This window comes from Oncorhynchus mykiss, chromosome 12, assembly GCF_057628025.1.
Source record: "Oncorhynchus mykiss isolate SJ-2025 chromosome 12, ASM5762802v1, whole genome shotgun sequence".
In the NCBI taxonomy this organism is placed as follows: Eukaryota; Metazoa; Chordata; class Actinopteri; order Salmoniformes; family Salmonidae; genus Oncorhynchus; species Oncorhynchus mykiss.
Genome location: NC_143033.1, coordinates 28489391 through 28502152, shown reverse-complemented (window position 1 = coordinate 28502152; position 12762 = coordinate 28489391). Strand labels below are relative to the sequence as shown.

The 12762-nt window shown below is 42.3% G+C and overlaps 1 protein-coding gene across 2 annotated transcripts; it reads right to left on the bottom strand.

Annotated features, from left to right (window-relative positions):
• Positions 1-2167: 2167 nt before the first annotated feature.
• On the bottom strand, positions 2168-7042 carry LOC110539135 (potassium channel, subfamily K, member 13-like). 2 transcript variants are annotated; one of them, XM_090192142.1, is made up of 3 exons: positions 6333-7042; positions 5157-5722; positions 2168-5066 (listed from the first exon to the last, which is right to left on the bottom strand). In XM_090192142.1, exons 1-3 carry the CDS (start codon positions 6712-6714, stop codon positions 4707-4709), a joined length of 1308 nt encoding a protein of 435 aa, XP_090048268.1. In that variant the 5' UTR covers positions 6715-7042; the 3' UTR covers positions 2168-4706. The 2 variants fall into 2 exon arrangements, with proteins under 2 accessions (XP_090048268.1, XP_021481779.1); XM_021626104.3 differs by having other exon boundaries at positions 2168-5722.
• Between the last annotated feature and the right edge of the window lie 5720 nt (positions 7043-12762).

The window sequence follows — 12762 nt, the reverse complement described above, 5'->3', positions numbered from 1 at the left end:
TTACAGCGCAGCGCACAGACAGCGCATTGCACAAACAAAACAACACTCGAAATATCAACTGGAATTACATGGGTCTATTACTGAACTTTTTGCTGAAAACAAATATTTGAATGGAAAGAGTCCCTGGCAAACATGGTTACAGACCCAACAACATTATATAGTATCGCCTTCTCGTCAAGAAAAGCACATGAGCTAATTATAATACACAAAGTAAGCAAAACAATGAAAAATGATGAATAAGTTACTAATGAGATAGACCTATATAAGCAATAGGCCTATATCAATTGAGATGTACACACTATGGCATAAGGGAACGATGAGCGTATCAGAGGCAATCCGTCATTTCGATTAAGACATTAATGAGCGAGCTAAGATGGACATAGTCAATATAACTATTTGTTCAGCACTTATGAAATGTACAGTGACAGATTTCAGAACATGGGACGTTCTTACAGTATTCTCCCTTTACACCAAGTCAAAACCGTAGGATAAATAAAGGGGGCATAAAAGCAGACAAAGAAAGCTCTTACAATATTTAATTATGATATTTCTCTAAAACAGGCTATAGGCCAGGGGCACAATTTTCACTGGGGCCACTAACAGCTTACTATGCAACATACTGTACGCTTAGTATTTCTTTCTTAGCTACAGTATACGTTTTACATCATTTATGCAGCAGCATACAATACATTTTTGGACTCACCGTTGTTGTGCTGTCCTTCTTGTGGGAATATTTTGTCATCAAACTTTGTCATCAACTTCTGGCATTCTCTGGATTTATGGTGCTTTCAAGACAACTGGGAACTCTGAAAAAGGTCGAATCATGACGTCAGTCACCTTCCGGTCGGAGCTCTAGAAAGAGGCCCGAGTTCCGACTTGGAATTCCCGAGTTGGATAACCGTTCAAAACTTATTTTTCCAGTCGGAGCTTGTTTTTTGTCAGAGTTCCCAGTTGTCTTGAACGCAGCAGAAGTCATGCTGGATTGACAGCATGGCCAATGTATTCAACCTTTTCTGGCCCATGGTGTTTCGTGTGAATGGATATCCTTTTAAACTTGGAAAAAATACCCTTTCAGACAGATGTTTTAAATCCTTAACCCCATTTGGACAACACACCCTCTCCACTAAATAGCAGGCAGGTGGAAAAAAATAGTGATTGCTTTTTGCAACACTTGCAGTTTTTTACATTTATTTAACTAGGCAAGTCAGTTAAGAACAAATTATTATTTACAATGACGGCCTACCCCAGCCAAACCCTAACCCGGCCGATGCTGGGCCAATTGTGCGCCGCCCCATGGGACTCCCAATCACAGCCAGTTGTGATACAGCCTGGAATCGAACCCGGGGTCTGTAGTGATGCCTCTAGCACTGAGATACAGTGCCTTTAGACAGCTGCACCACTCGGGAGCCCCAAGTTAGCCACTGATTCCTTCCAAACCACTTATTGTTGAATTTGCGATTTCTGATCTGTTGTGTAACGTTTATATCCAATGGCCGATGAGCACTGATACGTTTTATCTATAATTTCTCTTCATATTACAAGGATTGAAAAGGATTTGCCAGTAGATTGTTGACGTGATTCATGATGATGACTGCTTGTCTAGCTTGATAGCTAAGATTTTGAAAGTATGATGTTATGATCAGTCCAGTCAAAGCTACGGGAAATATAACATGATTTGACGGAATTTAACTGTGGCCAATGACCTTGAGCTTTCTTCGATGGGCACTTCTAATTTAAATCTATGGCAGCACCCAAGGGGGCTTGAACTGCCTAGCTCTCCCTGTAGATCCTGCGATGACATAGTGTCCCAATGAGTGACAGAACACTAAGCCAATCATGGCGCAGCTAGAGAAGATTACCATCGCCTACACTATGTATTTTCTGCTGATTGCCCATCCACCACAGAAAGCACTGAGCTTGGCTGAAACACCTTCATTTGGAGCTGCTTACTCAAGAAAGCAAGAAAGAAACCTTTTTTGGATGTGGCTTTATTTTTTACATTGTTTGCAAACTGATATGTGACCAAAATGAATGGCAAAATAACATGCAAAACAGTCAACCAAAAAATATACACATATATAAATATATATATTTTTAACTAAACAAGTGGGGCTCAAACAGGCTCAAACAGGCTCTGCCCTACCTGCCCTGAATGACTGGTCGCCACTGGTAATGAACAGTAGTGGAAAAAGTACTAAATTGTCAAAGTAAATATACCTTAATATAAAATGACTAAAGTAAAAGTAAAAGTCACCCAGTAAATGCTACTTGAGTAAAAGTCTAAAAGTATCTGGTTTTAAATGTACTTAAGTACAGTGGTAGAAAAAGTACTCAATTGTCGAAGTAAAAAGTAAAAGTATTAAGCAAACCAGACGGCATGATTTTATTTTTTTGTATACGGAGAGACACGGGCACACTCCAACACTCCAACATAATACAAATGCAGTATTTGTGTATAGTGAGTCCGACATATCAGAGGCAGTAGGGATGGCAATGCGTTATATTGATAGGTGCGTGTATTGCACCATAATCCTGTCCATCCTGAGCATAAAAAATGTAATGAGTACTTTTTGGTGTCAGGGAAAATGTATGGGAGTAAAAACTACATATTTTCTTTAGGAATAAAGTGGAGTAAAAGTGAAAGTAAAGTAAGTAAAGTAAAATAAAAAATATGAATAGTAATGTTCAGATCCCCCAAAGACAACTTAATGAAGTACTTTACACCACTGGTAATGATAATATGGTATGGTACAGGAAAATGGTAAAGAGATAACTATGGATGAACAAGGTCATGCTTGAGGGAAATATTTGCATAGGTATGAGGGGGCCCGAACCAGTTAGGCACTGTGAAAATGAGCACAGAATATTGGCAAAACGCAACTCACTCCAGATTATTGTGGATGTCACACTTTCATACCGTTTATTGACATAAATACCTTTCCCAGTGCTAGACTATATTTGATTAAGATGAATAGGTTTTGTTTTCCCTTTTACAGCTCTCATACTGTGTGTCTGAGGGCTTTCTATCTAATTAACGCAACACAATTCAACTGTGATACATATTCAACAGGTTCTCCACCAGAGGCCTAGACATTAGGTGACCGAGGATGCATATACATAATATGGATACATATCTATGTTCACTGATCCCGGATACCACCCCATACAAATCCATTGTGTTGTGGTGGAGCTCAGGACACATCTGCAAAGCTCTCATAAATCAGTGGGTCTTCTCAAGAGGCCCTCCACGTCTCCATACTCCACACAAAGCCTGATTGCATTCAGCATTGTATTTGAGCCAATCACTTGAGCATTTCAAACCCATCTCCAGACAGACGCTGTCTAAATGAAAGGCATCTGTCCACTGCATCTCACCACTGAACCAAACAGGAACATTCAAGCAGTGTATTAATAGGAGATCAGGTAGGCTACTGTGGCTATTTGTTCATAATGTAGGCCTACCAGAGTGGCCTACCATTGAAAACAATGGAGAAATATGCATCCCATAACATGGTTGTTCAATGTAGGCCTACATTCCATAAGATTTTGGAAAAAAACATGCAGGGCTTGACATTAACCTGTTTATCCACTCGTTATTCAGACAAGGTGACTGAACAGTTGTGTTGTTTGATGCAAGAAACCACTTTACAAAATAAAATTCATTGTTATTCCCATACCATTATTACAGAGAATCAGACAAATTATGCTACCCTCTTCCTATTGACTATTTAGCTTATTCAAGACCGTCTCAAAATATAACACTGCCCCTTTAAGACGTAAAAAAAAGCTCTTTACCTGACTTGATTTTCAAAGATGGCTAGAAATGCACACATTTTGGAAGCAACCACTCCCAAATGGTTGACTAGGAATTCACTATAACTCGGCTAATAACTCACAAACTAGCAAAGAATATGAACAAATGTGCGCAGGTGGCTACACAGCTCTCGCTTTGATCTCAAAACAAGTGCATCTACCCACGACCCTCATTGCAGCCAATATGTCTACTACAGCTCTGATTGGTTATGGCGCGCTGGCCTGCAGAGAGTAGGGGCCTCTGTCATGCATGTCAATGCAACAGAATCCTAATCCTACTCCAATGTGTGCTGCCTACAATAACATCTCTTGCACAGTTAGCTTTGCATAGTTCATTTTGTTTCGAAATGTTACATTGAAAGTGGCTAATATTGCGTTGATTTGAGCACAATTCCTACAGCAGAGCGAAACGTTGATAGTGTTAACAGAAGGGGAAAACTCTAGAAAGTTGAGAGAAGTTCAATCTGTGCTGCAGTCTGAGCGGAGCTGTGCGCCAGTGCGCAGTTTAGAGGGACCATTGTCAGTGATCATCATGAATGTCTGGCATCCTGAAAAGCTGTCAGACAGAATAGAGGTCTGCTGTGGGCTATCATCATGTCTAGAACTAAGAACCTAGCTACCCTCAACATGAGTTACATTGAAAACGAATGAGTTTTATGTGAATATATTTACATTTGGCAAATATGTATGTCCAGCTGTAGCATCCAACTGTTCTGTTTCACTACTGTACTTTGATCTACAAACAATGCTAATTCTGAGGATGAAACGTCACTAGTTTTCTAGGAATAACAGAAGAGGATCCAGCATCCAGTCTACCATTCGGTAATATTACAATAACCCTCAGAAAACAGTGCTTTATTTCTGTGAGTTAGTGTGACTGGGGTCAGGTGTGATTACCTGTCCACACTGGTCTCCTGCAGGCGGTTGTTCATGATGGCAAATGCGCCCACCCCCCCAGAGAAGCCGTTGTGACGGGGAACGTGGCTCTGACGGGGGCCCTGGTGGGCTGTCTCACACAGCTGCTTCTGCAGCAGCGCCAGAGACACCTTATTGGACGCTGTGAAGTCATTCACCGAGATCATCTCCCCAGAGAGACGCCGGCCTCCAGCGACCCCGTCCACCCCCATCCCAGCGTCTGTCTCGCTGTTACACACTGTCTCCACCGAGGCGTCTGTGTAGCGGTGTCGCCTCACAGGGGGGTGAGAAGGGGTGGGCTGCACAGCGTTGCGTTTGAGCCGTTGCTGGCGGAGCCGTGCGGGTGGAGGCCTCAAGCCACTGTGTTTGTTAGGGAGGCAGGGGCAGCAGAGCAGCCGGCAGAGGCCCCTCTTAGGGCAAGAGCAGGGACAGCGCCGGCCTGGGCAAGCCAGCCGGGTCAGGATCCAGTTGAGAGTCTGTTTGATGATGATGGAGATAACGTTGAACAGGGAGTAGATGCAGCACACGCCCATGAGGATGAAGAGACAGTTGCCCAGGCGATAGGCATCCTGGGCCTCATAACGCTCTCTCTGGCTACTCACCAGGTCCCCGAAGCCGATAGTGCTGAAGGCCACAAAGCAGAAGTACAGGGAGTCCATGTAGCTCCAGTCCTCCATGGAGCAGTACAGAGAGGAGGCACTGCAGGCGATCAGCACAGACGCCACTCCCAGGATCAGCATCACGTAGTAGACAGAGGGCTTCCAACCCTCCAGACTGTCCTCCTCACTGCGGGGCTCCCCGACCCCAGACACAGGCCCCACCCCTGAGCGCCTCATCCTCCGCTCGTGGCACCAGCGCATGATGTAGGCTAGCATGGTGATGATCCTCTCCAGGAAGAGGTTGAAGAAGAGGATGGTGGCGGCACAGCCGATGAGGCCGTAGAAGATCAGGAATATTTTACCAGGGATGGTAGCTGGGGTGTTCATACCAAAGCCTGGTGGGAAAGAGTACAAAAGAGAAGGGTCAATGTGCCAATTGTTTGTCAAATAAGTGCCTTTACATTTGTTCTTACTTAGCACTAGATGTCAAGATGATAAAAGATGTGGAGTGGCTATTGATATAGGTATTTTCATTTCATACCATGAATGCAATTTATATTAGAGTAAGGGATCATCATTTTACAGTACTGGACACTATGTTGACAAACTCAAAATAAGAGAGACTGAATGAGTCATGAAAACAGAAGCTGAGAGAAAGAAGGGATGAGATGGAAACATTAACAATGTTCAGTCATTAGTAGTGATCACATAACAAAATGCTAAAGTCCCAGAAATGTAAATTGACCTCACATGCCCAGATGTACATTGAAATTGAACTAATTTGACAAATAATGCCTCGGAGTCTCACCGATCATCAATCTAATCCCATCCCAGCTTCCTCTCCTCTCTCTTGTCATCCCCTTCATCTACTCAAATAAATATTACACATTATACTGTGTATCTGTTGAAACAGTTGTGTTCAGTTTGCATCTACATGACAGCAAATAACTTTGCATCTTAAATACCCTGACTCTGACCCTCACACAGAGCAGCTGTCCAACTCACCGATGGTGGACACAACCGTGCCAACAAAGTAGAAGGCTCCAGAGAAGTCCCAGCGGGGCCTAAGAGCGTCCACTCTGATCCCAGCCCCATTGGCCTCTTCATACTGTCGCAGCAGCGCGTGCAAGGCTCCCAGGCTTACCTGGTGACTCAGGGTGAAGTTGGCCAGCTGCTGGTCCCAGAGGCGGTGGGCACGGAGCTCAGAGGGGCGCTCCAGGGCGGAGAACACAGCCGCCCCACACAGCAGGTAGAGCAGGATAAGCCCTGCCAGCAGGCAGAAGCGGGCATTGTCCTTATTGAGGGGCGGCCGGGGGCAGCAGCCTCCACTCCGTTTACGAGCCATGAGTGCAGCTAGCCCAGCACAGATACAACACCGCACTAACATACACTGCCTGTCTGAGCCTGCCTTATTTACACAGCTCACTACACATACATCACACACACCAAACTACAGCACAGACACAAAAATACAAGCTTAACATACCCTAATATGCTAACAAAAAAGTGGGTACCCACACAGAGAACCTACACACACAGCTGCCCCCCGATGCCAGGGGATGTTGATGGTTGATCCATCCAGAGCGCTCTCAATGTGTCGTAATGTCCTGAGTGGTCATTCACCTCTATGAGTTCTGAATCTGATGATGTGCCCACTGATAAGAAGAGGACTCCTGACTGTATGGTCACAGTTTATGACTATGAAATCCTGAACTGGTCTGTGAACAAGATACAGGTACTACTGGGTAATTAACTTGGTATTGGAATTGTTTTCAATCAACAAGTAGAAATCCTTTTTTCGATCTTTTCTCAAAATGTGTATATTCATTTACTGACATCTGTCTTGTAAAGTAAAACTATAATGAATCACTAGAGCTATTTACTTTTCCTGAATATCAGAGAGTATCATCAAAACCTACACCTCTCATATTTTTTTTATTTTTTTTACACGAATTGCTCATAAGGCTTTTCGATAATTCATATCACATATTATCTGAACAATAAAGAGAGACAAAACATACCTGATTTTTGAGATCTTGATTAATCCGATAATTTCACACTTTATTCAAACAGTTTTTGCACATGGCCATGGTGAGACTTGATCTGCGGTTTAAGGTACCTGCACTGAGCGTGCTTTTCCAAGGATCTGATGATCAGTGACCATGTATGTGTAGTGAGTAGTGAGATGAGAGCGAGTGAGAGCGGGAGCGAGAGAGCGAGAGAGAGAGAGCAAATAGAACCCATGTTTGCAAGCAAACCTTGATTGGTGTAATAATTTCTTGATTTTAGAAGCTTTTCTATTCATGTCCTCCAACCTGTAATCAACATTCAATCTAATATTCTCTCTCACTGGGCAGACAGTAACAGATGGTCTTCAATATATTATTGATATGCAAATACTGTATCTAAACTGATTAAAACACTGGATTTGAGCTGTAAACTGATTAAAACACAGCAACTTCTTATTTGCATGGTATTTATCCATGCAACATCTGACTGCAAATGTGGCATTCAAATACATCGAACCTTCAGAGGTCTTCTGAGGTGGTTCACAGCTCATTGATTATACTTTTATCAGGCTGTACCAAGTGATTAACTGAGTCTAATTTTCAGACAACCACATATGTTCTCCTCTCTCCTTTGGTTTAGTACCAAGTGTCTCAGGTACAAGGTGTGCCTCCTTTCTGTTGTAGTTTGTGTGGGAGTGATGGATTTGTTGTTCCTGACTGCTCTTTTGTGTTTGTCCGTCTGCCTTTAATCTTGGATGAGGGCTGAGGGGTACTAGAGGGGCATTGGTTCATGCTACGACACTGAAGTACTGAGTGTCCAGGTGCAGAAGAAAGAGGCTGTGCATGAATGAGAGACACCGGCCTTTACACCTTGTGATGGAAATGTGTATAATGTGAAGAGACAGTCTTGAAAATGTTCATCTTGTCTTAGTGTCATAAATAATTATTGGTTCCTGCCTGTGCTTGGTAAAGATATGAGGGGGGGGGGGGGGGGGCTGACATGCCCTCCTCCTTAGGACCATCTGCACCCTGCATCCCACTGCTGGCTTGCTGGCGTCACAATGTTGATGATTGATGCTGCCTGCGGAGCTTTCCACTGGGGGTCTACGAGGAAAACCGGTGCATTTTATGAAGCATGAGGGACATTCCCCACTGACCAAAAGACGATGAGATCCGCCCAGGCCAGACCCTTACAGTGGGCTGCCCAGGAGACACATCATCTGCAAACAATTGAGGGACGGCAACTGATAAAATCAATCAAATTAAGGTGAGTAACGCATAAAAGGTACCCATAGTCTTATAGAGAGACGGCTATTTACTAGTCTAATGAGAAGACTAGAAGAGGGTGTAGTGGTACGATGAAAAGCCCCGCTGACAGCTGTCTGTATGCATTTATAAATCAAATCAAATCAAATTTTATTTGTCACATACACATGGTTAGCAGATGTTAATGCGAGTGTAGCGAAATGCTTGTGCTTCTAGTTCCGACAATGCAGTAATAACAAGTAATCTAACTAGCAATTCCAAAACTACTGTCTTGTACACAGTGTAAGGGGATAAAGAATATGTACATAAGGATATATGAATGAGTGATGGTACAGAGCAGCATAGGCAAGATACAGTAGATGGTATCGAGTACAGTATGTACAAATGAGATGAGTATGTAAACAAAGTGGCATAGTTTAAAGTGGCTAGTGATACATGTATTACATAAGGATACAGTCGATGATATAGAGTACAGTATATACGTATGCATATGAGATGAATAATGTAGGGTAAGTAACATTATATAAGGTAGCATTGTTTAAAGTGGCTAGTGATATATTTACATCATTTCCCATCAATTCCCATTATTAAAGTGGCTGGAGTTGAGTCAGTGTCAGTGTGTTGGCAGCAGCCACTCAGTGTTAGTGGTGGCTGTTAAACAGTCTGATGGCCTTGAGATAGAAGCTGTTTTTCAGTCTCTCGGTCCCAGCTTTGATGCACCTGTACTGACCTCGCCTTCTGGATGATAGCGGGGTGAACAGGCAGTGGCTCGGGTGGTTGATGTCCTTGATGATCTTTATGGCCTTCCTGTGACATCGGGTGGTGTAGGTGACCTGGAGGGCAGGTAGTTTGCCCCCGGTGATGCGTTGTGCAGACCTCACTACCCTCTGGAGAGCCTTACGGTTGAGGGCGGTGCAGTTGCCATACCAGGCGGTGATACAGCCCGCCAGGATGCTCTCGATTGTGCATCTGTAGAAATTTGTGAGTGCTTTTGGTGACAAGCCGAATTTCTTCAGCCTCCTGAGGTTGAAGAGGCGCTGCTGCGCCTTCTTCACGATGCTGTCTGTGTGAGTGGACCAATTCAGTTTGTCTGTGATGTGTATGCCGAGGAACTTAAAACTTGCTACCCTCTCCACTACTGTTCCATCGATGTGGATAGGGGGGTGAGAAGTGACTACATGGGCCGCAGCAACTAACAATAACACGAGGTGTTAATATCTATATATAGGAGATACATATGGTAACGACAAGAGAATCGTTGAAGATGCACATGGGATCCTCAACACAGGGGTACCTCAGGGGTGCGTGCTCAGTCCCCTCCTGTACTCCTTGTTTTTGATCCTTGTGTATTAGAAGTAGTAGATTGAGATGGTCTTCCTATTGGGAAGAAGGGAGTCCTAGTTGAAGGAAACATATGGAGACTAGTGAAAGTAACAAAGCGAATGGTAATTGGCTTTCAGATAGCACTCTAATAATGCAATATCTTAGTAATTTGAAGAAGTAAATGTTTTAATACAAGATCACATGACGAACAGAGGTATGAGGGTGCCATCTTGTGTTTGGGTAAGAGATAAGCCTCCAGTGGAACAATAGATCGTACACACTGAACTCAAACAGGCTGTAAGGAACACAGTGGGGGTAAGGGACCCAGTGGGGAAATTTGGGACAGAGGTATGAATAATTGAATAAGACACATTTTTGACAACTTATTGCTCAATTCTATAGTTTGGGTAGCACAAATGATTTAAGTAAGAAGGTAATGTCATCTAAAACAATAATCTGTTACGTGGAACTGTGTCTAGAAGTAGAACCAAGTAAAAATGTAGGTATCGAATATTGAGCTGATAAACCTGCACCAACTTTTTGAAGGTCCTAGCAGATGTGTTAAACAACAGATTAACATTACAGGAGAGGGGCTCTGGAATTGTTTACTTTAGAAGGTTTAGAAGGCTTTAGCCTAATTCAGCTTTACGGGACACCGTATCATTTGATGTGTCTGAAGTATAATTCTGTATACACATGGTTTTATTAAGACTTCCTTCCCAAGATGCAGTAAACTCAATTAATGGTTAAGAATTGTTAAGACTGATTCAAATGTAGCGTAATGAAAACTATATACATGTTTATTTTATTTATTCCAGCACTGATGGAATGGCCGCTAGCAAGTTTTATTTTTACATTTAACAATAATTCTCTGCATTACTCCCTTTGAAAGACTTCCTGAGGAAAGGATGCAGCTTAAAGGGCACACAAAGGAAAATCTCTGAAGTATCTAATGTCGGAGTTTTGGTTGCACACATGTAAATTCTCGTGATAAGAAATGTACTGAAAAACCCAATGTAATCCTGATACACAACATTTTTAAAATGTTTGAAATATAGTTAAATAATTTGGTGTACTTTGTGCATTGAGTTGGTTGGAACCTCTCCAGCGCACTAATAATAAAGGATGATTAATTTAATATTGACTTTGAGAGTCCCTGTGTAGAATTTCCACAACAACCTATAGTGCTTTCAGAAAGTATTCATACCCCTTGACTTTTTCCACATTGTTGTGTTTCAGCCTGCATTTAAAATTGATTCAATTTAGATTTGTCACTGTGTTACGACTTCTAGGAGTAGTGGGTGCGAAGTCAGGCGCAGAGAGTAGAGGGTAAAGGACAACTGTATTTATTCTCGAGAAAAGTAGGTCACGCCAAAACACCAGGCGCATACAATGACCGGCCCAAAAACAGGACACAAACAGTCCGGAGAAATACAAAAATATCACATCCACAAAACGAACAGAGAAACAAGCCCGCACAACAGCCGGCGGGCCTACTGGGTTTAAATAGCCCACAATCAAAACCTAAACACAAAACAGGTGCAACTAATCAGACACACAACTAAATGAAACAGAAAAGGGGATCGGTGGCAAAATTAAAAGCTGAAATGTCTCGAGTCAATATGTGTTTAACCCCTTTGTTATAACAAGCCTAAATAAGGAGTAAAAATGTGCTTAACAAGTCACATGATAAGTAGCATGGACTCACTGTGTGCAATAACAGAGTTTAACATGATTTTTGAATGAGTACCAGATCTCAGTACCACACACATACAGACAATTGTAAGTCCAGCAGTGAATTTCAAAAACAGATTCAACCACGAAGACCAGGGAGGTTTTCCAATGCCTCACGAAGAAGGGCACCTATTGGTAGATGGGTAAAAACAAATCATATCATACATTGAATATCCCTTTGAGCATGGTGAAGTTATTAATTACACTTCGGGTGGTGTATCAATACACCTAGTCACTACAAAGATACAGGCATCGTTTCTAACTTAGTTGCCAGAGAGGAAGGAAACTGCTAAGGGATTTCACCATGAGGCAAATGGTGACATTGAACAGTGTTCAATGGCTGTGATAGGAGAAAACTGAGGATGGATCAACAACATTGTAGTTACTCCACAATACTAATCTAAATGATAGAGTGAGAAGAAGAAAGACGGCACAGAATATTCAAAAATATGCATCATGTTTGCAGTAATGCACTAAAGAAAAACTGCTGCAAATGTGGAAAATAAATTAACTTTTTGTCCTGAATATAAAGCGTTATGTTTGGGACAAATCCAACAAAACAAATCACTGAGTATCACTTCATATTTTCAAGCATGGTGTTGGCTGCATCATGTCATGGGTATGCTTGTGATCGGCAAGGACTCGGGAATTTTCTATGGAATAAAAATAAACGTAATAGAGCTAAACACAGGCAAAATCCTGAATCAGGAAAACCTGGTTCTGTCTGCTTTCCACCTGACACTGGGAGACAAATTTACCTTTCAGTAGGGCAATAACCTAAAACACAAGGCCAAATATACAGTGGAGTAGCTTACCAAGACAACATTGAATGTTTCTAAGTCACCTAGAAACAGTTTGGACTTGAATTTTCTTGAACATCTATGGCAAGACTTGAAAATGGCTGTCAAGCAATGATCAAAAACCAACTTGAGAGAGCTTGAAGAATTTTAAAAAGAATGTGTAAAAATTGCACAATCCAGGTGTGCAAATTTCTTAGAGACTTACCCAAAAAGACACATCGCTGTAATTAAAGGTGATTCCAACATGTATTGACTCAGGGGTGTGAATACTTATCTAAATTACATATACAGTGCATTCGGAAA